At 43.1% G+C, this 24903-nt stretch overlaps 1 protein-coding gene across 1 annotated transcript in view; it reads right to left on the minus strand.

Moving 5' to 3' along the window:
- LMNTD1 (lamin tail domain containing 1) overlaps positions 1-24903 on the minus strand; it is an 84409-nt gene that overhangs the window by 13370 nt on the left and 46136 nt on the right. The window contains exons 5-7 of the mRNA XM_060258532.1: positions 17339-17543; positions 12056-12242; positions 9277-9396 (exon numbers count right to left, since the gene is read on the minus strand). Coding sequence (XP_060114515.1) covers positions 9277-9396; positions 12056-12242; positions 17339-17543 — 512 coding nt within the window. The remainder of the gene's footprint in view (positions 1-9276; positions 9397-12055; positions 12243-17338; positions 17544-24903) is intronic.

Consider the following 24903-nt stretch of genomic DNA (forward strand, 5'->3'; position numbering starts at 1 on the left):
GTTTAGATTTGGATCGTACTGCCTATTGTGTCAAGCATGGAAGTTTCAAAAGAACCAAGCGATGATTTGGAAACAAAGTCTTAGTTTATTGATAATCCATTGTGCTCTTGGATGGAACACCTTGAAAGTGATACATTACAATGGATGGCATCTGGCTTTAAGGGGTACATCAAAGGGAATAATGCAGATAACACAAAATTCTAACATAAGTGTGTGAATTGCTACAACCAGGCATTTCACTATCTATTGCGGTTAGAAACATCCTGAGTCCCAGGCTAGAGCTTGGGAATTGTCTCGGAAGGCACTATCTTCAAAGCAGACATTCCTGCATTTGTTACAGAAGGTGAGAACTAAGGAAGGCTTTGATATAGCTTTGATATGCAGCAGCGAGAAAGTAGCAATCTAACTAATACAGCTTTATATTAAAAATGTATGCTTGACACATTGTTCCTAAGTCCCAAGGTCGGTCCTTCTGGCTCCCATAAGCCAGGCAGGGAACCCATTGGTAACCCATATATTCATATAAACATCCCCCTCTCTCCCAGTTCGCAAGCCCTAGCAATCATAGTCTTGCAGATAGGCAGGCTTGTGATGCTCTCGTGTTGACCTCCAGGGAACAAGAGTGGGCAGTGGGTCAGTCGCGACTTCCGGTGCAGCTGGCTGCAGTTCTGATGCTGCTGGCCCTTCAGATGGTAGTTCTGGGACATCGGAGGTGTTGGGTGTATAAGGTGGCTCCGGTATCCCAGAAGTTTCTGGTGCTGATGAGGATGCGGAAACTTGGGCCTTGGCTTTGGTAGGTTCCGGGCCATTTGGCACTGATGTGACTGGTGGGTTGCTACCACCCCTTGGCCCCTCACATGATTGCAATTGGTCTATGTGCTGCCTCCATGTAAACCCGTCCTCTAAGGTGACCTCATACATGACTGTCCCTGGCACCCTGGAAACCCGAACTGGTACCCACGCTGGCCCCCTCCCCAAAGTTCTTAGTGTACACCAAATCCCATGTCGAAACCTCAGGGAGCCTGAACCGCCTTTGGGAACCTCCTGTAGGTCTGGGGCATGGTCCAGGTGCATGCAGTTAAGCCCATGAGGAGCTCAGCTGGGCTATGGCTGGTGGCTGTACTGGGAATGGAATGCTGTGCCAGTAGACGCTCTTCAAGGCAGGCCTCCCTATCCCTGTAGATGATGCGGCAGAGTGTTTCCTTAGTCGCCTGCACCACCTGCTCAGCTTGGCCGTTGGTGGCTGGGTGGAAAGGGGCCGACCTCATGTGTTCTATTAGATTTTGGCTGCAGAAATTCTGGAACTCAACCAAGATGAAGGTCATTCCATCAGCAGATACCAGTGTGCCTGGCAGGCTATGGCTGGCAAAAACCCTGCGGAGGGCCTCTAACATGGTCCGGGAGGATGTGGATGCTACAGGTATGACCTCGAGCCACTTCGAGTAGGAGTTCACTATGAGAAAAAATATTTGCCCCTGGAAGGGCCCCGTGAAGTCGAGGTGCAGGCAGGACCAGGGGTTGCGTGTGGACTCCCACTGTTGGGCTGGGGCTCAAGGAAGAGCCAGATGGATCTCCTGACATGGTTGGCATCGGGCAACCCAGGACTCAATAGCATCATCTATTCCCGGCCACCATACATAGCTGCGGGCCAGCGTCTTCATGCGCACGATCCCCGGATGGGTTTCATGCAGTGCTGTGAGAACTTGCTGTTGCAGCACCAGGGGCACCACCACCCTGTTTCCCCACAATAGACACCCTTTATGAACAATTTGTCCCTGCAGGATGCAAAAGCCACAAATTCTGACCCCATCCGGCCCATGGGCCATCCCCTCCACACCCAGTCCAAAATGCGGGGGAGGATTTTGTCCTTCCTGGAGCAATGGGCAACGTCCTTGGCATGCACTGTGCACCTGGTAGGGAGTCCAATGTCATGATCTGGTACACAGGGGCCAGATCAGCATCCATTGAAGGCAGCGACAGGCAACTAAGGGCATCGGTGTGGCCCATGGCCTTCCCTGGGTGGTACTGGATGTCATACTAGTACCCCACGAGGAAAATGGACCACCGCAAGACCCACAGGGTGAGCATTTGCGGAGTTTGGCAGTCAGGAACAAACAGGCCTACAAGGGGCTTGTGGTTCATCTGGCTGGTGAAGGGCCAGCCAGACAAATAGTTATGAATTTTTTTTACCCCTGCCACAATGGCCAGGCCCTCCTTATCAATCTGCACATAATTGTGCTCTGGTTTTTGCAATGTTCATGAATAATAGGCTACCAGAACCTCCTTGCCAGCTGGTAGCACATGGGCCAAGACAGCACCCACCCAGTATGGGGAAGCATCGCAGGCCAGAGCGATGGGCAGCCGCTTGTTGAAGTGTGCCAGCAAGCTGTTTGATGTCAATATGTCCGTAACCGCCTGAAAAGCGGCAGCTTGCTGCCATCCCCAAACCCACAGAGCCCTTTTGTCTAGAAGCCTGTGCACAGGCTCTGCTACTGCCGCCTTGTGGGGAAGGAAGACATGGTAGAAATTCAAAAGGCCTAAGAATGCCTGTAATTTTGCCTTGGTTGTGGGAGCAGGCGCCTCGCAAATAGCCCTAATTTTGTCCTTCGCTGGGTGAATTCCATCTGCGTCCACCGTGTAACCCAAGAAATTGATAGTGGAAACCACCAACACACACTTCTCCCTCTTGACTTTTAGATCCGCTCCATCGAAATGCTGTAGCATGGCCCAGAGGCAAAGGGCAAACCCCTCCTCGGTGACTGCGGCTATCAGCACATTGTCGAAGAATGGCTGGATCCCAGGGATATCTTTAAGGAGAGAGTTCATTAAGTTCTGGAACATCCCCAGGGCCACACTGACCCCAAACTGCAGCTGCATGACCCTCAAAGCTCATTGAAGGCATTGAAGAGGTGAGGTGGAAGTGATAACAAGCTCTTTATTGTGTACAGCATGGTAGGGGGCTGCACTAACTTGACTGACGAGTGGGCCCTGCTGGGCCAACTATATACAGCACTGGGTTCCCGTGCTAGCCTGTAATTGGGTCATTCAAGCCAGCAGGGGGCCTGTGATTGGAGCCAGGCAGTTTGGATTTGGATCCTACTGCCCATTGTTCCTAAGTCCCAAGCTTGGTCCTTCAGGCTTCCATGAGCCAGGCAGGGAACCCATTGGTAACCCATATATTCACATACATAACAACTATATTTCTAGTTAACGTTTTCACTTCACTTCACAATTACACATAAACCTGAGTGCCCTATGCTTTGTTTCAATGGGTAAAACATATGAACATATGAAGCTGCCTTATACTGAATCAGACACTTGGTCCATCAAAATCAGTATTGTCTTCTCAGACTGGCAGCGGCTCTCCAGGGTCTCAAGCTGAGGTTTTTCACACCTATTTGCCTGGACCCTTTTTTGGAGATGCCAGGGATTGAACCTGGGATCTTCTACTTACCAAGCAGATGCTCCACCACTGAGCCACCGTCCCTCCCCTGCTCTCCAGGGTCTCCAGCTGAGGTTTTTCACACCTATTTGCCTGGAGCCTTTTTTGGAGATGCCGGGGATTGAACCTGGGACCTTCTGCTTCCCAAGCAGATGCTCTACCACTGAACCACCATCCCTCCCCTGCTCTCCAGGGTCTCCAGCTGAGGTTTTTCACACCTATTTGCCTGGAGCCTTTTTTGGAGATGCTGGGGATTGAACCTGGGACCTTCTGCTTCCCAAGCAGATGCTCTACCACTGAACCACCATCCCTCCCCTGCTCTCCAGGGTCTCCAGCTGAGGTTTTTCACACCTATTTGCCTGGAGCCTTTTTTGGAGATGCCGGGGATTGAACCTGGGACCTTCTGCTTCCCAAGCAGATGCTCTACCACTGAGCCACCGTCCCTCCCAAGCTGCACTAGACCTTCTCCTGGTGGCACAACCGTTACTATCTGCCCATTCAGATTAGTAACCTGGGTGTTCGGCTCCTTTTGAGGACCTTGTACTGTTGCCTCAAAATCCCTTTTCCAAAGCCTGATCTGCCAGCCTTTCAATCTTCCCCCCCTCTTTGGACACTAAGCTTCATGAAGGGACTGTTTTCTCTCTCAAGATGTGCTTCTTTGATTGACAGATACAGAAACTGTTCTTCACTTCTGAGAAGAAGACTGATGAGTCTCTATGATTTAAAACCCCACTTCATGGGCTCTTCATTAGACTCTGCCTTGTGACTTTTGTCACACTCGCGAGAGCATCTCCAATAACACCTTTGGCAGTGAGAAATTTTAGGGGGAGAGTGGATAGAAATACCTATTTGAATTATTCGTCCTTTCATTCTCCTTTTTTAAAAATAGTCTTCCTAGAAGCCAGGTCATTAGAATTAAAAGAAACAGTACCACCTACCAGGATTTTATTAAGGAGAGCAGGCTTCTTACTGAACAACTGAGAGACAGAAGATACCCTGACAAAATTATTCATAGAGCTAAGAACACTGGGCATAATGAAGACAGTCAGAATGTTCTGCAGGCAAGAAATATGCACCTTATCTGTTCATTAGAATACTCTCCTTGAACTCTGACCATCAAAAAGAGTTATAGAATGTTATTGGCATATTGTGGCAGATATTCCGGGATGCTCTATGCCTCCAAGGACTGGCTTTAAAAGAACAACCAGCCTTAAAGATAAGTTGGTTAGGGCAGATAGCCTGAGAAATAAAATTCCCTCTGGAGGATTACAGGGGCACTATTTCTGTGGAAATTGCCAAGCATGCCAATATGCCTCATGAATCACTGACTATTATGATAAATGGTATGATCAAAAAATAGTATTAAAATCATTCAGCAATTGTGGATCCAAAAATTCTATGCAATCATCTGTGACTGTCAGAGAATTTACATAGGGCGGTCAGTACATCCCATAAAGGTCTGTATTTTGGAGCATATCTCCTGTCTACATCACAAAAACCCAGGAGCACCTCTGGCTTGATCACTATAATTCATACAATCATAGTGCCAAATCTCTCATATATTTTGTGATTCAGAAATTGGAGAACCATCCCTATAAGTCTAGAGATGTGCAGATTTTGCTCCAAAAAGAAGCCCAGTGGATTTTCCATCTGCAAACTATTCAACCCAACGGTCTCAATTCTGCCTATGATCTATCTTGCTTTGTAGAAATTGATGCATTGGTCTTTGAATGAATAGGTGTGTGATGGCATCTTTAAGTGTCTAATGAGATGCATCTGGTTGTTCCCTTAAAATGTGTACATAACAAGGTTGAGTGAGCATGTGCCGGAAAGAGGTGTGAAATTTACACTGAATAGAAAAGAACTTGTGAGTGAAATTTTTAAAGGTACGTATGCATCGTATATTTCCTTGAGGGACAACTGTTGTGTATATATGATGATTTATTAGGCATATTTGTTGTATTTTATTTTTTAGTCCACTGAAGAATGACTCTTGAGGAAGCCTCCATTGTGAAACACTGCCGATAAGCTAGCAGGAGCATTGAGCAGTTTGTTGAAGCAGCTGAACAATTCATTGGAGCAACTTGCAGGGCTGATTTTCTATTGGGACTCCACCATAGATATCAGTAACAAGGACTCTTGAACTTTGAGATTTTAATTTTAGAAGAGTTACTGAGAGAATTATGGAATCCCTGGGAAGTTACAATTTATTATACAGAGTATATAGCATCTTAGTTTCACAATGGTGCTTATCTTTGTTGGTGAATTATATGAAAATATGTATTGTAAATGATGAGTATGAAGTGCATTCTATATTCATTGGTTTTGCATTTGGATTACAGCATATACAGAATTCGTATTTAGCTGTTTTGCACAGTTGTTTTGGTTCTTGCTACAGTCTCTACTGTGAGTTCCTTGCTCAGACATGATCAGATCAGAAAAACAGCACGAGAAGGAATATTGAAGCCCCTCCTCTGTGCATTCCCCTCTGAATCAGGTCTGCATGCGCGTGAGAAGCACGGAAATTAAAGTACATATGTGGTCCTAGGTCTTTGTGGCAGCCATGATGTAAGTCTTGCAAGTAATGCCCATGCAAAGTTCTCTGGTTTAGAATAAGCTTTTATTATGATTCATTACAGGCAATCTGATCCCCATTGGGGTATTTGCCAGGAATGCCCTACTGAAGACAAGGCACATTATGACCAATCGTGGTCATAAAACTCTACTTCTATTTTTAGCTAAAACAGAATACATATCAAAAAAATAAGGATTAGCAAGGAAGTCCAGGTCTGACAGCTAGATTAAAGGAAAGCTAACATATGAGTAAGTGTATAGTTCTGGACTCCCGCTGTTCACACCGGAGCACAATTCCTGTTGCTGTTGTCATTTCCCCAAGACATGAGAGAGATTCCAAATGTTTGAGCAAGGGGTGGAGGGGGGAGGAAAAGGGCGTAGGGGAAAACAAAAGAACATTCAAATGGAAAAACCAAATAGCTAACCTTCAAAAGCAACAGCAGAGAATGCCTTCAATGGCAGAAGCCTGAGGGGGCTTCTGATATACGTCCCTCCCCGGGGGGGGGGGGGGGGACAACTTGCCCGGGGTTTGTCAGGATAATGCAAATGGAACTTACAAACTGGGGCAGACACATGACTTGCTTTCATCCATTCATGATTCCATTTAATGAGATAAAACAAAATTCCATGCTGAATTACAGAATTTCGCACTCACCTTACTTTGCCCCCACGTACATCTTCTCGCTGCGGCGTCCTCCCAATTTCCCACTATTTGCGTTGGGGCTGCGGCAAACATTGTGTTTTTAGTGCAGCAAATGGAAACCGCTAAAAACCAGTTTCTGTTTGCTGCACAAACCCTGTGATGTTTGCTGCAGCCCCGACGCAAATATTGAGAAATTGGGAGGACGCTGCGTGGAGAAGACGGACGTGAGGGTGGAGTAAGGTGAATGCAAAATCGGTCTTAGAGTCCATAATCTATTGCACTTCTTGGTGTGGTTGATCATGCACCATAATAGGGGGTGGAACAGGTTGTTCCAGATGTCATGTGTTGAGGGCTGAGTTTTCCTTGAGTAAACTAAAGGGAAAGATGGGGTGAAATGCTTTCAAGTTTTTTGGTAAGTCCAGCTCAACAGTCACATGATTGATTAGTCTCTTAACCTAGAATGGTCCTAGATACTTCCAGCCTAATTTCTTGCATGGCTGGTTCCCCTGTAAGTGTTTGGTAGACACATACACTGAGTTCCCCTCCTTTAGGTCCCACTGCAGTCTGAAATTTTTTTACAGTCTTCCCACTTTAGGTCCCACTGCAGTCTGCAATTTTTTTTACAGTCTTCTTTGGCCTTTTTTCAGTGCTTCTTCCACCACCAGTCACCATGACGCCAGGTTAATCCACCACTCCTGCAGGACTCCTACAGGGGTTGTCCGCATCCCCCCACCCTGGGTAGTGGTTTGCCTTCAAAGCCATGCACTATCTAATAGGAACAGGCTCCCATGGAGATCTAGAGGCTATTATAATAAGAATATTCTGAAAATGCTAAAAGATCCACACAGTCATCCCGGTGGTGACTTATGTAGCATCTTAAGAATTGCTCCAAAATCTGATTAGTCTGTTTTTGTTTCAAACAATTTTATTAGTAACATATGGTAATAAAATTCAATTTCTTACATCATTAATAATTACTTTTTTTATCTATCCCATATATTACTTTCTACCCACCCCTCCCCCCGTTACTTGACCCCCGCTGGTGTTATATACTTAAAATCTTCAGAGGATCTCTGAAGAACTTCTGCAAGACTGGCATCAGGGTGTATGTACATCCCTGGCACTGCAGAGCTGCACACCTGTAGTAGTATCCTACTTACATATTTGAAGCCGCTGACTCGGCTTCCATCTGCAAGACTTCCATGGAGAAGTTTACAAAAAGAGTTGTAAGTTTAACAGGTTTTTTTCCCCTCTAAAATGAATCTGGCAGTGGCAAGGAAACTGCTGCATGGCTCTCTGAGTTCCTTGGAAGGTGGCAGGGTACAAATGTGATAAATCTCATTCATAATTCATTTATGTAATGATGATCAGCACTAATAGCCATTGAGCAAGAAACCGGGTTGCTTTGGGTTCTGGTTTAAAAGGCATAGATAAAAAACAGCTCCATAGTTCAGAATATTTTTGGCAGCTATCACAGTGCGAAGTGGTGAAAGAGACTTTAGGCAAAGCTAAAATGGACTACAAAAAGTATGCTGGCAGAAAAAGATCTCCCCCATGGGACACTAAACCAGGTGACTATGTATATCTCCACAAAGAACTTAAGGGGAGAACTGCCAAACAAAAAGCTGGACTGGAAATATTTGGGACCCTTAAAAGTGTTACAACTTATTGCCAATGTAACTATTGAATTATAACTGCCTAAAAACCTAAGGGGTATATACCCTGTTTTTCATTTCAGCCCGCTCAAGAAAGACCCAGGACCTGACAAGTGACACCCAAATCCAGCTACTCTCCCGCCCATCACAGTGAATGGCCAATCTCATCATGAAGTCCAACAAATATTGGATTCCAAATTAAATAGAAGAGTCCTGTATTACCTAATTAGGTGGAAGCATTTTTCACGAGGGCATAATGAATGGGTTAAAGCTTCTAATGTCCACGCCAAAAGCTTAATACAGCAATATCCTGTTAAACCAGTGGGAAGTTAATATGGCGGGGGGGGGGCAGAATGTCAGGATCTATGCCATGTCTCCTGTCATGTTTTTTTCCAATTGCTAGCTTCTGTAGGTTACTGAGCTATGGGAGTGGGGTTGTATTGTACGCAGTGTCCATGGGACGGTTGGTGAGAGGCCTATGAACTCTCCTCCCCCCTCCCCCGGTACCATATGGACCTGAAGGAGGAGAGTGGCCTTTGAGATAGGATTGCATGATCTTCTGGCTATTTAGGGGTGCCTGTATTGTGTGTCTTCACTTCTAGCAATTCCTCCCTAAGGAGAGGTTCTGTACTAATAGCAAGTCAATAAAGCTTCACCTGTGTTCATATAGCAGAAGTATATCTGAGTGTTACTTGGCAAACCTCACACAATTCTCCATGCAAACAGGCGATACCCATATATCGCCTGAGATACCCATATATAGCTGCTCTGAGCCTGCTTCGGCAGGGAGGGCGGGATATAAATCTGAGAAATAAATAAATTCTGCCCTCTCCTCCAAGTAGTGTCTACACATTGATTTGGAAACTGCAAATACAACTGGGGACAATAACTCTTAATAACAAAGACTTTTGGAAATATAGTCAACTGCATCACAACCAGAACGTTGATCTTAGGACAATTACCTGCCCAGAAGGGTTGCAAAGGATTGTGGTACAGTGTGGGCCTAATATAAACTTGTCAAGCTTTTCCCATAGAAAACGTATTGGAGGTTTATGAGTCATTTTAGAACTTGCTGTCCAAACCTGCAGCAACAAAACAGGAAACAGTCAGACTTTGCACAAATATGACACAGAGAAAAACAAGAAAGAACAAATACATTCTTTGAATGCATTCTACACCATGCTGGGTACTGAGGTTTCATGAGGCAGTGGAGTTAACTGGACCTGGGAACATACAAAAATCATCTTTGTTACATTTGCTCTGTTTATTCTCTTTTTATACTCTGATACTGGTTGTGTGTAAGATATACTGCAATCTGATAAAAAAATATAGTGCAAGTAAAACAATAGACTTTTGCAGCATAACTTATTGTTGTAATTGGGTGTCACGTGCAGACCTGCTTGCAATGTTTATCATTTCAGATTTCAAGCTGAAATTTAAAAACAAGCTACAGAAATTCAAACTAGCTTCATTGATCTATACTGTTCCAGTTTTAAATTTCTAGATTCTTTATCCCTTCAGTGCAGGATGCAGGCCAGATTATATGTGAAAGAGATCCCTTCCTTAATCAGAGGTTTATTGAGAGTCACAATGTGTCAGCTCTCAAGGACTAAAAGTATGCATAGAAAGCAGGGGTGTCGAACTCATGAGGGCCAGATCTGACATAAATGAGACTTTGCTGGGCCTATTTAAGATTAGGTAACAAAGGTATAAACTTTATAAAGGGCACAGGCAAACACAAATTAAAGATTTTTTTAAAACGCTTAAAATAAAACCTGCGTAAAGCATTAGCGCTCTTTGGTCTTAAAAGTGCTTTTTTTGTATCTCTCCCATGGGATCCAGGGAGCTGGGCAGAGGAAGCTCTGGCTCTTTCCTTCCTTCCCCAGGGGACCAGGAGGGGGAGGAGCCTCAGCCAATAGAAGGAAGAGAGACTTGGCTCAGTAGCTCTGCTGTGTGATTGAGATAGCCTAGCAAAGCAAGCTCTCCCTTCCCACTTCCTCCCCCAGGGAGGGACTTCAGCCAATGGAGAAAACAGAGTCTTTGCTCTGTAGATCCTGTGCAATTGAGCAAGTCTTGCAAAGCAAGCTGTTATGCAGAAGGAAGCAAGAGAGAGGGAGAAGAAAGCAGATGACAGCCAGTTGAGCCTGATAGGAGCTCTCCAGGGGCCTGATTCATCCCCCAGGCCACATGTTTGACACCCCGGCATAGATTTTTAATAAGAAGGGCATAGATAAGGCCATACCATGCAAATATGGTAGTGGTTAAGATTTAGTTCAAAGCTTCTCAACTTTCAAATGTAAGATTATGCTGCAGAACTATTTTTTTTTTTAAAAAAAAACATTGCTGACATATTTGAAAGACAAATATTTCCTTGATACTAGGCTAGCTATTTCATTCATAGGCAGCTGAAGAAAGGAGCAAGATTTTTCCACGGACGGGTCAGTGTAAAAACTGGGGTCAAGAAGGGTATTTCAAAAGCAATTTAACCAGGGATACTAGCTGTGCCAGAGGGCGGGCCAGAATAGCCACAGAGTAGCAGGCTTTCAGCCTCTAACTATAAATTAGAAGCAGCTGGAAGGGGCAGGGCAATAATGCTAACACCCAAGCAGAACTGGTTGAAAATCAGTCAGGAACACTGGAAGTGGTGAAGAAGTTTGTCAGTCATAGCTAATGGTGCAGACCCCCAGACTGGGAAGAGATTTAACACAAATGAACAAACAACTTGGTTTAGAAGGCAAGGAGTGTCTTGATCCTGATGTGGGATGAGGTGTGGTGAAGGCAGGACAGGTCTGGGGAGCCCTGAATTCTTTATGACAGCAAAAGAACAGGCCAACGCCATGCTGGGAATTATTAGGAAGGGAACTGAAAACAAATCAGCCAGTATCATAATGCCCCTGTATAAATCGATGGTGCGGTCTCATTTGGAGTACTGTGTGCAGTTCTGGTCGCCGCACCTCAAAAAGGATATTATAGCATTGGAGAAAGTCCAGAGAAGGGCAACTAGAATGATTAAAGGGCTGGAGCACTTTCCCTATGAAGAAAGGTTGAAACGCTTGGGACTCTTTAGCTTGGAGAAACGTCGACTGCGGGGTGACATGATAGAGGTTTACAAGATAATGCATGGGATGGAGAAAGTAGAGAAAGAAGTACTTTTCTCCCTTTCTCACAATACAAGAACTCGTGGGCATTCGATGAAATTGCTGAGCAGACAGGTTAAAACGGATAAAAGGAAGTACTTCTTCACCCAAAGGGTGATTAACATGTGGAATTCACTGCCACAGGAGGTGGTGGCGGCCACAAGTATAGCCACCTTCAAGAAGGGTTTAGATAAAAATATGGAGCACAGGTCCATCAGTGGCTATTAGCCACAGTGTATGTGTGTATATAAAAATTTTTGCCACTGTGTGACAGAGTGTTGGACTTGATGGGCCGTTGGCCTGATCCAGCATGGCTTCTCTTATGTTCTCTTATGTTCTTATGCTTTGCCTGGCCTGAGGTGGACAGCTAGGCAGAGCCTTTCAATTCCAAATCCTCCTTTTGCTTTTTTGGCAAGCCTGCAGTGAGGTAGGACTCCTTCATGGGAGGCACTCAAGGGTCCTGACTTGGGTCCCTCTCTTGGGTGTCTCCAGCTTTGCTGAGAGCCCACAAAAATCCACACTACTAAGAGCTGGAGCTTCTTGTTATTGACCCATATTTTACTCTATAGCAGTAGAATCTGAGGCTCTCCTGTATTTCACTCACTTTTATTTCAGAATTAGTTTTCATTCTGATCCTTGGGGGAAATTTGTAAGATGATATTGGGTGTCCATTGACATTTTGCTGGAGTATGTAGTCTCCAATATCCTCTTCTGTGTTAGGAGAACTGTTAATTATCTTCACAAAATGGCCGCTTGGGTGAAGTTCGACAATTTTAAGGTTCCCAATAGCACTAAAATATAATAACAGAAAAATTATTAAGTTTTCACAAGCTGTTTAGAGTTATGTGTACAGTCACTCATGGGTTACTTTGCAAGGATTTTACTTTCCATGAGGGAGTATTTAAATGTGCAGTCTTCCATACAGTTCGTTGGGAAATTCCTGCCAATTTAGAGGCAATGTCAGCAAAGGGTTCATCGAAGTTTCAAAATGATCAGACTTGTCTTTGTTAAAAACTAAGTTTCATTTATTGATTACAACAATGTTACTCTTTACATGGATTCATTGAAACTGATAACAGATGGCTTGAACCATTGGCATTTATGAATACACTTCAAAGGCTTGGGCTTTAAACTACTTCTCATAATAAAACTACAGTTGTCCCTGCAAGTAACACTTTCACACGCCTGCTTATCTTTTACCAGTGATGGTTGCATTCTCCCCCCTGGTGGTGTCCTTGCTTCGCTCGGGAGGCACCAGAGAGGCTAGCTTGGCGCTCTGCACTTCAAAGGCTTCACTGGCCTTTGGAGTCTTGGCAACTTCCATTCCTACCCCTCCTCTTTTGCAGGGCACCGGTATTAGTGGCATAGCATTTTATTCAGCAATGGGGTTAGTAAGCATGGATTAAATATAATCATAAAGCGTAAGTAACTTCAATGAAGCATAGCCTGACAGGCAGTGCCTGGAACTGACAAAATTTAAGACGGGAAGGGGCTCAGCTGGGATGCAATGTAATAAACTTGGTTCTCTTAAACTGTCATTTCCTTCCGAGGAACTGATCTCTCTAGTATGGAGATCAGCTGAAATGCCAGGAAATCTCCAGTCCCCACCTCAAGGTTGGTAACTTTATTCTGCATTGTTGGTGCCACCTAGGAGGGGGCTATTGCGTGCCACAGGGGGTGGTGCTCTCCCCGATGTTGTTCAGCATCTACTTGTGCCCCCTTGCTCAGATTGCCCGGATGTACGGGTTGGGTTGCCACTAGTACGCTGATGACACCCAGCTCTATCTGCTGATGAACGGCTGTGTCCCAGAAAATCTGGACCTGGTGTTGCAAGCTGTGGCAAGATGGCTTAGGGTGGGCTGAGTCGCTGAATCCAATGAAGACAGAGGTCTTTTGCCTGAGTTGCGGTGGTCTGGGCAGGGAAATCCCCTTACCAGCTTTTGACGGTGCGCCACTGACAATGGTGCACAAGGTTAGAAGCTTGGGGGTGCTGCTGGAGCCTGCCTTGACAATGGATAGCAGCCACTGCTAAATCTGCTTTTTTCCATCTTAGGCGGTTGAAGCAGTTGGTCTCCTTCCTTGAACGCGGCGACCTGGCAGTGGCGATCCATGCAATGGTCACCTCGAGGTTGGACTGCTGCAATGCCCTCTACTTGGGGCTGCCCCTGTACTGAACCCGGAAACTACAGCTAGTGCAGAACGTGGCGGCCAGGCTGCTATTGTGGCTTCACAGGTGGGAGCACAAACAAGTGGGACTGCGGGAACTGCACTGGCTGCCAATAGTATACTGGATTCGCTACAATGTGCTGGTGATTACCTTTAAAGCTCTGTATGGCCTAGCACCTGCCTACCTTAGTCTCTTCCCACATGTTCCCCAGAGGGTACTTAGATCTGGATCTCAAAATCTGCTAACAATCCCTGGGCCAAAGGAGGCCAAATTAAAGACCACTAAAGAGAGGGCCTTCTTGACTGCAGCCCCGCACTGGTGGAATCAACTACCAGAGGAAGTGAGGGCCTTGCGGGACCTTTCCAGTTCTGCGAGGCCTTTAAGACCACTCTCATCCAGCTGACTTTCAACAGACGCTAAGCCTGCATCGTAGGGAAATTGAAGAAATACTGTCACCATTGAAATTGAAATTATATGACATCAAAGAGACTAGCACCAAATTATTTTGACTGTTTTAATTATTGAATGTATGATTTTATAATATGTATGGTTTTAATTGTTTGTTGCGGTTTTATACTGTGAGCTGCCCTGAGCCTGCTTCGGTGGGGAGGGCGGGATATAAATCAAATAAATAAATAAATAAAAATTTAAAAGTGTAAGAGAAACTCGAGACCTGGCAGAGGACTGGGCTGCAACTATGGCTGTTCTGTTTGCCAAATTAAAACACAGAAAGGAAGCAGGGAAGGAAAGAATGCCTAATCCTCGCAAAGCCAGAAAACCCCTGTCCCCCCCCCCCCCCCCAGACAGAGCCTGTAGCAACATCAATGCTGAACTTTCAGCACCAGAATTTTAAAAGGAACCAGGTAGAACAACATTCTGCCAACCTAATGCACAATTATTTAGAAAACTCTACAGAGACTGAACTTTTTTGCAATCCTTTGGAAACCTACCATCATTAGAACAGCAAGCAATCATTGAAAGGACGGACTATATGAAACAAAAATTACAGGCATCTAAAAAATCTGAGATAGCTACTTCCTGTTGTACCTCTGTGGAGGAATTGCCCATGGAAGTGGCCAATTAGAGAAGTACAAAATAGTGGATCCTGATGCCTGAGAGCTGCCACAACAGGACAAGAATTCCATCAGCAACCTAAATACTAAGGGGGCACCGAATAACGGCTGTATTTTCCATGACTCTAATGGGGACCTGGAGAAAATCGATAAGGGCATTTGACAACTAAACGTTTTACCTTGGAACGTTGGGGGGTGGGGGAATAAACAATGACCCTAACTTAACTTTCCTATGTAATTTTGATATTATGTGCTTACAGGAAACGTGGGTGCAGGATCCCAGCTCTCCAATTATCCAGGGATACCGGGCCTTTCCCATTCCAGCAATTAAAATTCACTCTAAAGGCCGGGCCAGTGGGGGCCTGGTGACCTATATTACGGTTGATTTGAAAACAGATGTACAAATTCTGGAAAGTAACTGCCCAAGATATAGCCAGGCCCTTTTAATTCAGGGGCAACAAATAGGTCCCCTTTCGTTTATAAATGTTTATAATCCCCCTAAGCTACCAGCACAGAATAAGAACTTTGTGACCCCTCTCCACCCACACTTGGCTGTCATGTGACCCGTGGACCTTGTGAGGGCATGAACAAATGGTGTTGGGGTCTTTGGTCTCCACAATACACCTCACATGTGCTGGCCAATGATTGCCTCCTTCCTCCTGATTGCCGGGGGTGGGGGGGCAATGGATGATTGGCTGGTGTATGACTCTGAGCTTCTCGGGGCAATCTGTTTCGGCTGAGGGGATCAATGCCTCTCTCATAGCTGCCATTGGGTCTTGGGTCATGCTAGGTGGATTGCTGAGTGGAACTGTGTCACATGAATGGTGGACTGATTGGGTACTGGGAGGCTGTGGGTGGGGTGTTCATAGGGACTTCCCATGCGGGAGGGGGGGGTCCCTGCTCCATCACCCACCTAATGTGCCTTTCCCTGGGCTGTCTGGTGTCCCTGGCTCCTCAGTTGCCTCCAATGAGGCTGGGTGGGTGTCCTGGGAGTCTTCTTCAGATGAGATTGGAGCAGGCTGGGATGTGCTGGCCATTGGCTTGGTTCTGATCATGTAGCTATTTCACACCCTCCTGGGCTTGCCGCTGGAATCTCCCATGGAGCTTGTCATAGTATGGGTAGATGACCCTCTCATTGCCAGAGGTACTGTTATGCAGCAGGGTCCAACGGTAGTCTGTATCAGGACCTCGACTCAAGGAACAACTCAGGTCAACAGTTCAGTAGTTTATTCCTGGTATCGTAAGGCAGTACACCAGATCCTTGCTAAGACTGACGTCTTAGCCCAATGCCTCTCTATTTAACCCCTCGCCATAACTGTTACAATTCAAGTGCAAAGCGCAGCAAAGCAACAGCGGCTTTTGGCGGTACCCACTCCCCTAAGTCTTGGAGTCCAGGTGGCTATCTGTACTTCGTTAGCGGCTGACCTTGGTCGGTAGAAACAGCTTCAATAATAAGTTCCTCAGATAAGTATGCAGAAAGCAAGATGAGCTAAGCAGGAATGCATTCAAGCCAAATAATACCGCTACAGCAAAACTATGGCAAGAGGGATACAGAGAGAATAATTCTTGACAGTCTGTGCACAAGTTCTTTGCTTTAGAGTGACATTTCAGGGCCGGCCACTTATGAATGTGACTTGCCATGTCTCTAGCTATCCCGTTATAAAGGTCCATATTCCTGTGGCTCTGTTTAACTGCCTCCTGCTCTCTCTGTTCTCCCCAAAGAGCCAGGAGGTCCAGCACCTCCTGTCTTTTCCAAGTGGGTCCCCTAGTGCCAGACATGTCTGCAGCTCGCTGTAAAGGCTGTCCGCCAGACAGGACACAGACCCCGGTAGTGGAAATGGCTGAGAGATACCAAACACCTGTGGCATGCACTTTCCCACACTTTCTTATTGTGACACAGGGCTAGGGATGCTCTCATGCACTTCCATGCAGGAATGCCACTGGGGGTGCTGTAGCACATCTCACACTGAGTTAAAGGGAAAAAAATACCCCCAGATATGCTGGAAATGGCTTGGTGTAATCACGCCGCTCTTCCATTTCTATGCTGTTCCGAGGCAATCAAACAGCCAATGGAAACTCCACATAGATGCACCTCACCATCTTGGAGGTGCCCTAGGAAGAGGTGAGGATGAGTGCAGTTCGGGGGCCAGATGTGCATGTGTGACCGTGCCGGTTTGATCCATGGATGAAGTGTGGCTAGGTCAGGCCAAAACTCTTGTGTGATCACAAACATAATGTGGGTTTCTCCTATGTTGTTTGGAGCTGATTACATTACCACTTCCTCAGTACATAACCCTACCAAATTATAAGTTGCTTTTTAAATTTTGTTTAATTATGTCTTAGTATGGGAGCAGGGAGATCTGTTGTTTGAAAAAGAGAATTCCAGAGTTGTTTGGATCCCAGCCATTGATCAAGGCATGCAATAGTGGAAGGTTACAAGAACCTAGGACCTACCTTTCAGGCCCACCTAGCCCACATTTCTGCTTCTAACAGCAGCCAGCCAGATGCCTGAGGGAGTTCCTCATCCAGACCTGCCTTCTCCAGCTGTTATTCAGGAGCTCTCTCTGCATGCCACCTATTGAGCTGAAGTAGATGGATAGAATTAGTAAGCCTCTAATGGGGTGCTCCCCTCATGGCGTAGCCATACCTGCATGCTGAGGAACTGATGTATTCTGCAGCAGTAGACTTCTCTTCTGTTTTCCCCACGAGGTCCCACAAAGAAGGAGTTTCTCTGACCTTCGCAAATAAATATGTGATGTAATCCAGACCTTGTCCAAGTATATTAGTTTCATGGCTGGAAGAAGTGCGGCATACAAGTTGTTGGTTTTGTAGTACACAGCTGCAGCTGGGAGCTGTTAAAACAAAAGAGTAGCACAATGGAGAAATATAAGAACTTACTTCTTTAAAAAACAGGTCTAATACCCAGAAACCGTTTTTTTTTTGTCCATCATTACTACAAAATGGTGCTCTTCAAGACAACTATAGCTATGAAATGAGATACAGCTGGCAAAGTGAATATTTTGCTGGTGATATGCAGATTTATTACCTTGCTGAAATTACCTTCAGTAGCTAAACCATAATAAATTGGGCCAAAAGTGGAATTGCTGTTGTCATAAAATTGCTGGGCAGCAAGAGAATGTAGCATCAGTCAGACACAATACAAATCTATTGTGTCTTCTTCCATCTACAGAATGATTGCACTCATATACCCTTAATAAGACAGCCTTCATATTTTTCTTTCACAGTTCTCCCACAATCAGGGACTGAATCTATACCTTGGCAAGCTAGTCAGAATTTTTGAGGAGACAGTTAGTGACTATCTAAGGAATGTATTTCCCTCTACCTTTTGGGTCCTGCAAAATAACTCTGAGGAGAGACAAGTAGACAGAATAGATGGGGAGGGAGGAGGGAGGAAGAGATGGAAAGAAGATACTGATTTGGTTAATTTAATATTAGATTTCCATAAGGTCTCCCATTCATCTAACATAATACTACGCCCTATATTCTTAGCCCATTGTACCATACAGTTTTTTCATGAGATCATCCTGCATCTTCATCTGTAATAAATATTTTTGAGATCAGTTTTTTCTGCAAACTCAGGAAAATTTTATCAAACAGGTATCGATCAGTATTGAATCCTATTGTCTTGTCTTTAGCATACCTGGACTCTATTTGCATTCTAAGCCATCAACTTATTGTTGATGTTCTTACTCTTCTTCCTTGGTTTTCAATTGGTTATCTTATTTCAATAATTCCACATTTTTGTAGCATTGATTTGGTTTTGTAAGATTTGGTGGTGTAAATACTTCTACAGAGACACCCATCTTGGAATTCTTTCATAAATTTTCAGTTTTAACCATGACCATGTATGATAGAGAGACTTCCGTAGCCAGTGATTTTTGAAGTAAGAATGTCCTTCTAGTCTTTGATACCACAAATACGCATGCCAACCCTGGTTAAGTTCATGTCCCTTCAAAGACAACTGTCTTCTGTCTTGCAGTAATACCCAAGCTCTCAACCAGGTCAGCACCGAAGTTCTATAATACAATTGCCAATCTGGGAGGTCCAGACCCATTCTTGTCCTACAGTCTTGCAGCGCTTTTAGCTTAATTCTTGGTTTTTTCTTCTGCCAGATATATACAGATACCATCTTGTTCAACTCTTGAAAAAATGCATTAGTTAGGAGAACTGGGATAGTTTGAAACGAAAATAGTAATCTTGACAATATATTCATTTTTATAGAAGCTATTCTTCCCATTAGTGATATGTTCAAGTCCTGCCATTTTTACAAATCTCTTTTAATCTCTTTAAGCAATTTGTCATAGTTATCTGCTTGGTACATTTATTTGAGGTATAAATACCCAAATATTTCACTTTCTTCTCATAGGAAAATCTGGACTTTTCTTGAAAAGATTGGATTTGTTCTGTTGTCATATTCTTAGCCAGAAATTTGGTTTTACCATAATTTATCTTCAATCCTTCCCAATGACCATACTGATTGATCTTATTTATCAAATGGTCAATTGAGTCAAGCAGTTGTTCTTTTATGAAGACCAGATCATCCACAAAAGCCCTCGGTTTATGTTGTTAACCCTTAACCAGTGAACCGCTGATATTTGGATCTTCTCTTATTTGTTTATTCAAAGTCTCGAAGCATAGAATGAACAGCAGTGGTGATAGTGGATAGCCTTGTCTTGTGCCCTTCTGGATAGCAATTGATTCTGATAGTTCGCCATTCACCATCACCTTTGCACTTTGAGAGGAAATATATCCACTGTATCATTTTCAAAAAGTTCTCACCATACTCCATACCATTCAATTGTTGTATCATAAATTGCCAACGAACATTATCAAAGGCCTTCTCTGCATCTAAACAGATTAAAGCCAGCTGCTTCTCTGGATAATTCTCATAATACTCCAGTATATTACATATTGACCTAACATTGTCTTTCAGGTATCTTCTTGGTAAAAATCCTGCTTGATCCTGATGTATAATAGTCAGCAAAATTTTCTTCTAGCGTTGCGCCAGAATTGAAGCAAAAATTTTATAATCCACATTCAAGAGAGAGATTGGTCTAAATTTTTTTACATCTTTCAAATCTGTATCCTCCTTTGGAATTAGAGATATTGAAGCTTCTTGCCATGAAAGTGGTGTTTCAGCTTCCTTTTGGATTGTTTCTATAAACTGCTTAAATGGAACTGATCTTCAAAAGCTTTATAACATTCTGCCAGTTAGCCATCTGGGCCAGGTGATTTGCCATTTTTTTGAGAGGATATAGCTTCACAGACTTCTCTCATCGTTATTGATTCATTTAAGTTTATTAAGATTCTTCTGCCTAAGATAGTCTTCTAGATCTTCTTTTGAAACCTGTTTGTCTTCATATCGTTTTTTGTAAAATTGTTCCACAATTTGAAGTATCTCCTGCCTTTGAAATTGCTCTTTATTATTTTCATCCCTCAATATTGTTATTACTCTCTTAGCATTTTCTTTTCTCAGTCTATATGCCAACCATCTCCCAGATTATGAATCTTTCTTATCACTATCTTTTTTATCTTTTTTGATCTGTAGCCGTGTTTGATATTTTTTTGTGTCACTTGGGTCTTCTTCCTCTGAGCTTTCTTCTTCCCCATTATCCTTCCTTCTTCTCTCTTCTTTCTTCCCAAATTTCTCCATAAAATTTTCCACCTGGAAGATTGAGTTAATCCTGTATCTTTTTGCCTTCAAACGTGAAAAGTAAACCTCCTGGCATCAGCCATTTATATGGTACTTCTCTCTCCCTTAAAAAGTTTGTCAGGGTGTGATAGTCTCTCCTCTTCTGCCTAACTGGTCAAGGTACCTCTTTCAAAATTCTCACTGTATTCCCTGCTCTCACCACTGGTTTATCTCTTGTCTGTTTCAGAATGTTATCTCTAGTTATTCTTCTTGTAAATTTCACATGTATTACGCTGGGCAATTGGTTCCGTATAGTAAAACTCGATGGTACATGCTTAACCTAGTCAATCTCTTCTTCCATTTTTTCCAGTAGTACTTGTAAAATTTCTGCAAAGGTCTCACTTAACATTTTCTGCAACTCTTCAGACTTGTCTTCTGGAACATTTTGCGGTCTCAACATATAAGCTGCTCTATCCATTTCTAGCTGAAGAAGTCTGCTGTCATACACCTTTTGATTGTTTTCCAACTGTTCAACCTTTTGAGTAATACTCACCACTTGGTCATCTAAGGCTTTCAGTGTCTTATTAGTTTCAACTGTTTGCTTTCTATTTTCTTGGAGTTCTTGCTTGACTTCAGCCATTTGTTCTCCTATATTGTCTACTTTGTCAGTCAGTCATGAAATGACTGTTAGTAAAGTATTTTGCATTTCTTTCATGTCTTCTTGCATATTTGCAGCTGTAAATTTAGTTGGGTCAATTTGGGGGAGGCTAGGCGATGGGGTTGTGCCTCTGTTCTCTCTATTGTCTCGTCTTTTGAGGGCCTCCTTGAATCCTGTTGCCATTTGTATTAAATTCCCTACAATATATATCCCCTCTCAAACCTGAGGAAGTTTAAATGTTTACAACTCACCAACCTGTTTGGGAACATTATGTTCCAGCTTTTGTCAACTGACTCAGTACCAAGCAGGAGAAATCAATATTTTGAATAGATATGAAATTGTTTAGGAACAAAACTTTCCCCTTGTATCAGCGATCTAGCAAATCCAAATAACAATAGTTAAGACTATGAACAATATCAGTTTACCATAACAATGATTCAAATGTGCCAGAAATAAACCTCAAAGAGAAAGGGGGTGAAAATACACTCACTCCAACAGGGTTATAACGTACTCTTGAACAATAGAAATTAGTCCAGTCCAGCCAGCAAGGGAGAACTCCAAGAAGTAGTCCAGGTAATCCAAATATTCCCAGGCAAAAAGTTTATAAATTGTAATCCAAAGGAGAATTACAACCCCCAAAGGGTAAAAATTCAAAATGTAAAAGTCCTAATTATAATCCAACAGTACAGTTAAAGTCATGCATATCTCTGTAATCCATCTATATCCATCTTCATGTTTCCCAGGCTGGGGGCATTTTATATTTTTAGTTTTCTGCTGTGTGATCCTTGTGCCTTTTCTTGATGTTTTATTTTTAAAATTGCATTGCAAAATACCACTATTCTCCTACCTTTCCTAAACAAAATATTGCAAGGGTTTTAAGCTTGTTTGTACATCATTTCCTGTCTCTTGGCTCCACCCCCAAAGTCTCCTGGCTCCACTCCCAAATCTTAGTGGGCCATGAAGAAGTGTAAAAATAACCAGGCCACCGGGGGGGGGGGGCAGAGTTTGGGAAACCCTGGACTAAAGTATTTCCTTTTTTCTGTCCTGAACCTATTTACCAACAACTTTATTTAGTGCCAATGAGTTCTAATATTATGGAAGAGGGAGAAAAAGTTTTATTGATCCAGTTTCTCTAACCCCCTGTATAATGCTCTATCATGTCTCTCCTTGTTCTTTTTTAAAACTGAAAAGTACCACACTCCAGCCTTTTCTCAAAGGAAAGGTGTTCCAACTGCTTAATAATCTTTGCTGCCTTTTACTGTACTTTTTCCAGCTCTGCCATGTCTTTTCTGAAATATGGGGATCAGAATGTGTTCCAAATGATGCTGTATGATAGCTTTCTACAGGAGCATTATAAAATTGCCTGTTTTATTTTCAGTCCCTTTCCTAATAATTCATAGCATGGAGTTTGCATTTTTCACTGCTGCTGCATATTGGGAAAGATAATGAAGTAGGTGAGGCTGAGATGGAGTCCAAGGGCACCCAATGAGTTTCCTGAATGGGGATTTGAACCCAGGCGAGGGCTTCACAATGCAGATACAAAACATAAGAGCATAAGAGAAGCCATGTTGGATCAGGTCGATGGCCCATCCAGTCCAACACTCTGTGTCACACAGTGGCCAAAACTCCCAAGTGCCATCAAGATGTCCACTAGTGGGGCAAGAAGCCCTGCCACTGTGCGCAGGAATAAAGAGCATCACTGCCTTAGATAGAGAGTTCTAACAAAAAGCTGTGGCTAATAGCCACTGATGGACCTCTGCTCCATATGCTTAACCATTCCCCTCTTGAAGCTGTCTATGCTTGTAGCCATCACCACCTCCTGTGGCAGTGAATTCCACATGTTAATCACCCTTTGGGTGACAACAACAAGCCTTTATTGGCATAAAACAGATTTAGCAGTACAAATAACAATGTAAGTAATATAAAATCCTGGAAATAGAGTACGCAGGGGAGCTAATGTACATAAAATGAGTAAAATATATGTAATTTCAAGTTTAACAAGATTAAATGAATAAAACTAATAAGATATGATCATTCCAGAGCCAGTCTCTGTCGGATTTCCATGGCCTGTTGAAGAAATTCGGCAACCGTTAAAGTTAACTCAGAGCAGGTGTCATTTAAAAGCCTGTAGACTTTGCCTGAATCAGCACAGCTCAACATATCTGCTAAAATATATACAACAAATATCATCATAAAGGCGACAATTCAATAATACATGGGAGATAGTTTCGATACATTTGGGATTACAAAGACAATGTCTGGCAGAGTAATCAATCCTGTTAAATCTGCCAAATAAAATAGCAGATGGTAATGCATTGCATCTCGTTAATGAGAAAGCACGCCATTGTTGTGGTGCTTGCAGAGAGGAGAAATATGACGCTAATTTCCCTACAGAAAGAGGAAGTTCAAAATTCAGCGGGGAGCAAGTTTTGTTGGCCAGGCTATATAATGTTTGCATTTCAATATCCAAAATTCTAAGCTTAAGTTTCAAGAATGCATCTTTTAGGGGTAGCATAAAAAGTGAATCTATATCAATGCCCATAGACTTAATTTTCTTCTCAAAAAATACTAACCAATTTGACATATTGGATTCTGAGAGCATTTGATATAGAAGGCTCTCTGAATCAGAGTAGAAATGTAGCTGTAACCAGTATTTAAATAACATTAGCCATGCTTGTGTTTCCACAAGATTCATCCCTGTTTCTAAACATAGAACTGCATATGGTACGCACTTCGGGAATCCCAGGATTTTCCGTAGAAATTTTGATTGGACACCTTCAATGATGTTGTCCAAGGCTGTGATCCAAACTGGGACCCCATATAAGAGCTGTGGTATCACTTTAGCCTTAAAGATTTGTAGTGCAGCTGGGACAAACTGATTGCCTCTACTATAAAAGAAGCGCTGAATAGCTGTAACGTTAACATTGACTGACTTAATTATACAGTTACGCTGATTAGACCAAAATGTGTTATATTGGAAACGAATTTCTAAGTATTTATAGTATTTTACTTGTTCCATCTCTTTGTCACCTATTAACCATTTAGTTGGTTTCCAAGATTTGGAAAATACAACAATTTTAGATTTGTCATAGTTCAAAAGAAGCTTACTGTAGTTAAAGAAAGTGATTCAACAGGCAAGCAAGCGTTTTAATCCAATTCTGGAAAAAGATAGTAAAACTGTATTGTCTGCATATAAAAGTAAGGGAACATGTCTGGCACTGAGTTTAGGACTATGATGATCAATATCTGACAAAAAGGGAGCAAGGTCATTAAGAAAGAGGTTAAACAGAAAAGAGGCCAACAGCCTTGTTTGACCCCTTTGTTTAACAGGATTTTTGACATAAGATTGCCTGATGAAGAGCATTTGACCTGACAAAAGTTAGAAGTATATAATTTTTTAATAAGCATGAGAAGTCTTTTATCAATACTTGTTTGTTCAAATTTAGGCCAAAGCAGGTCCCTGTCAATTGAATCAAATGCTCCCTTTAAGTCTAAAAAGGCTACATACAATTTCATCTTTTTCCTAATAGTGTATTTGTTAATTAGATGAGACAAGGTATTACAATGATCAAGAGTAGTTTTGCCTTTACAAAATCCCAGTTGTTCTGGACCAAGAATTTTTTCTCGTGTCATCCATTGTTCAAGTTTACTCAACAGATGTTTAGAATATAGTTTGCCAATGGTAGATAGGAGACTAATTGGCCTGTAATTATTTGGGATGGCAGGATCTCCTTTTTTATAAATTGGGACCACTATTGAGTTGAGGCAGGCTTTAGGATTTATCCCTGTTCTGTCAATACTTGTAAAGAGGGATGCGAGCAGAGTAGCCCACCAATCTGGATCTAGCTTTAGGATTTCAGAAGGAATAGCATCAGGGCCTGCTGCTTTACCGAATTTCAAT

Source organism: Heteronotia binoei, chromosome 17 (genome assembly GCF_032191835.1).
Source record: "Heteronotia binoei isolate CCM8104 ecotype False Entrance Well chromosome 17, APGP_CSIRO_Hbin_v1, whole genome shotgun sequence".
NCBI lineage: Eukaryota > Metazoa > Chordata > Lepidosauria > Squamata > Gekkonidae > Heteronotia > Heteronotia binoei.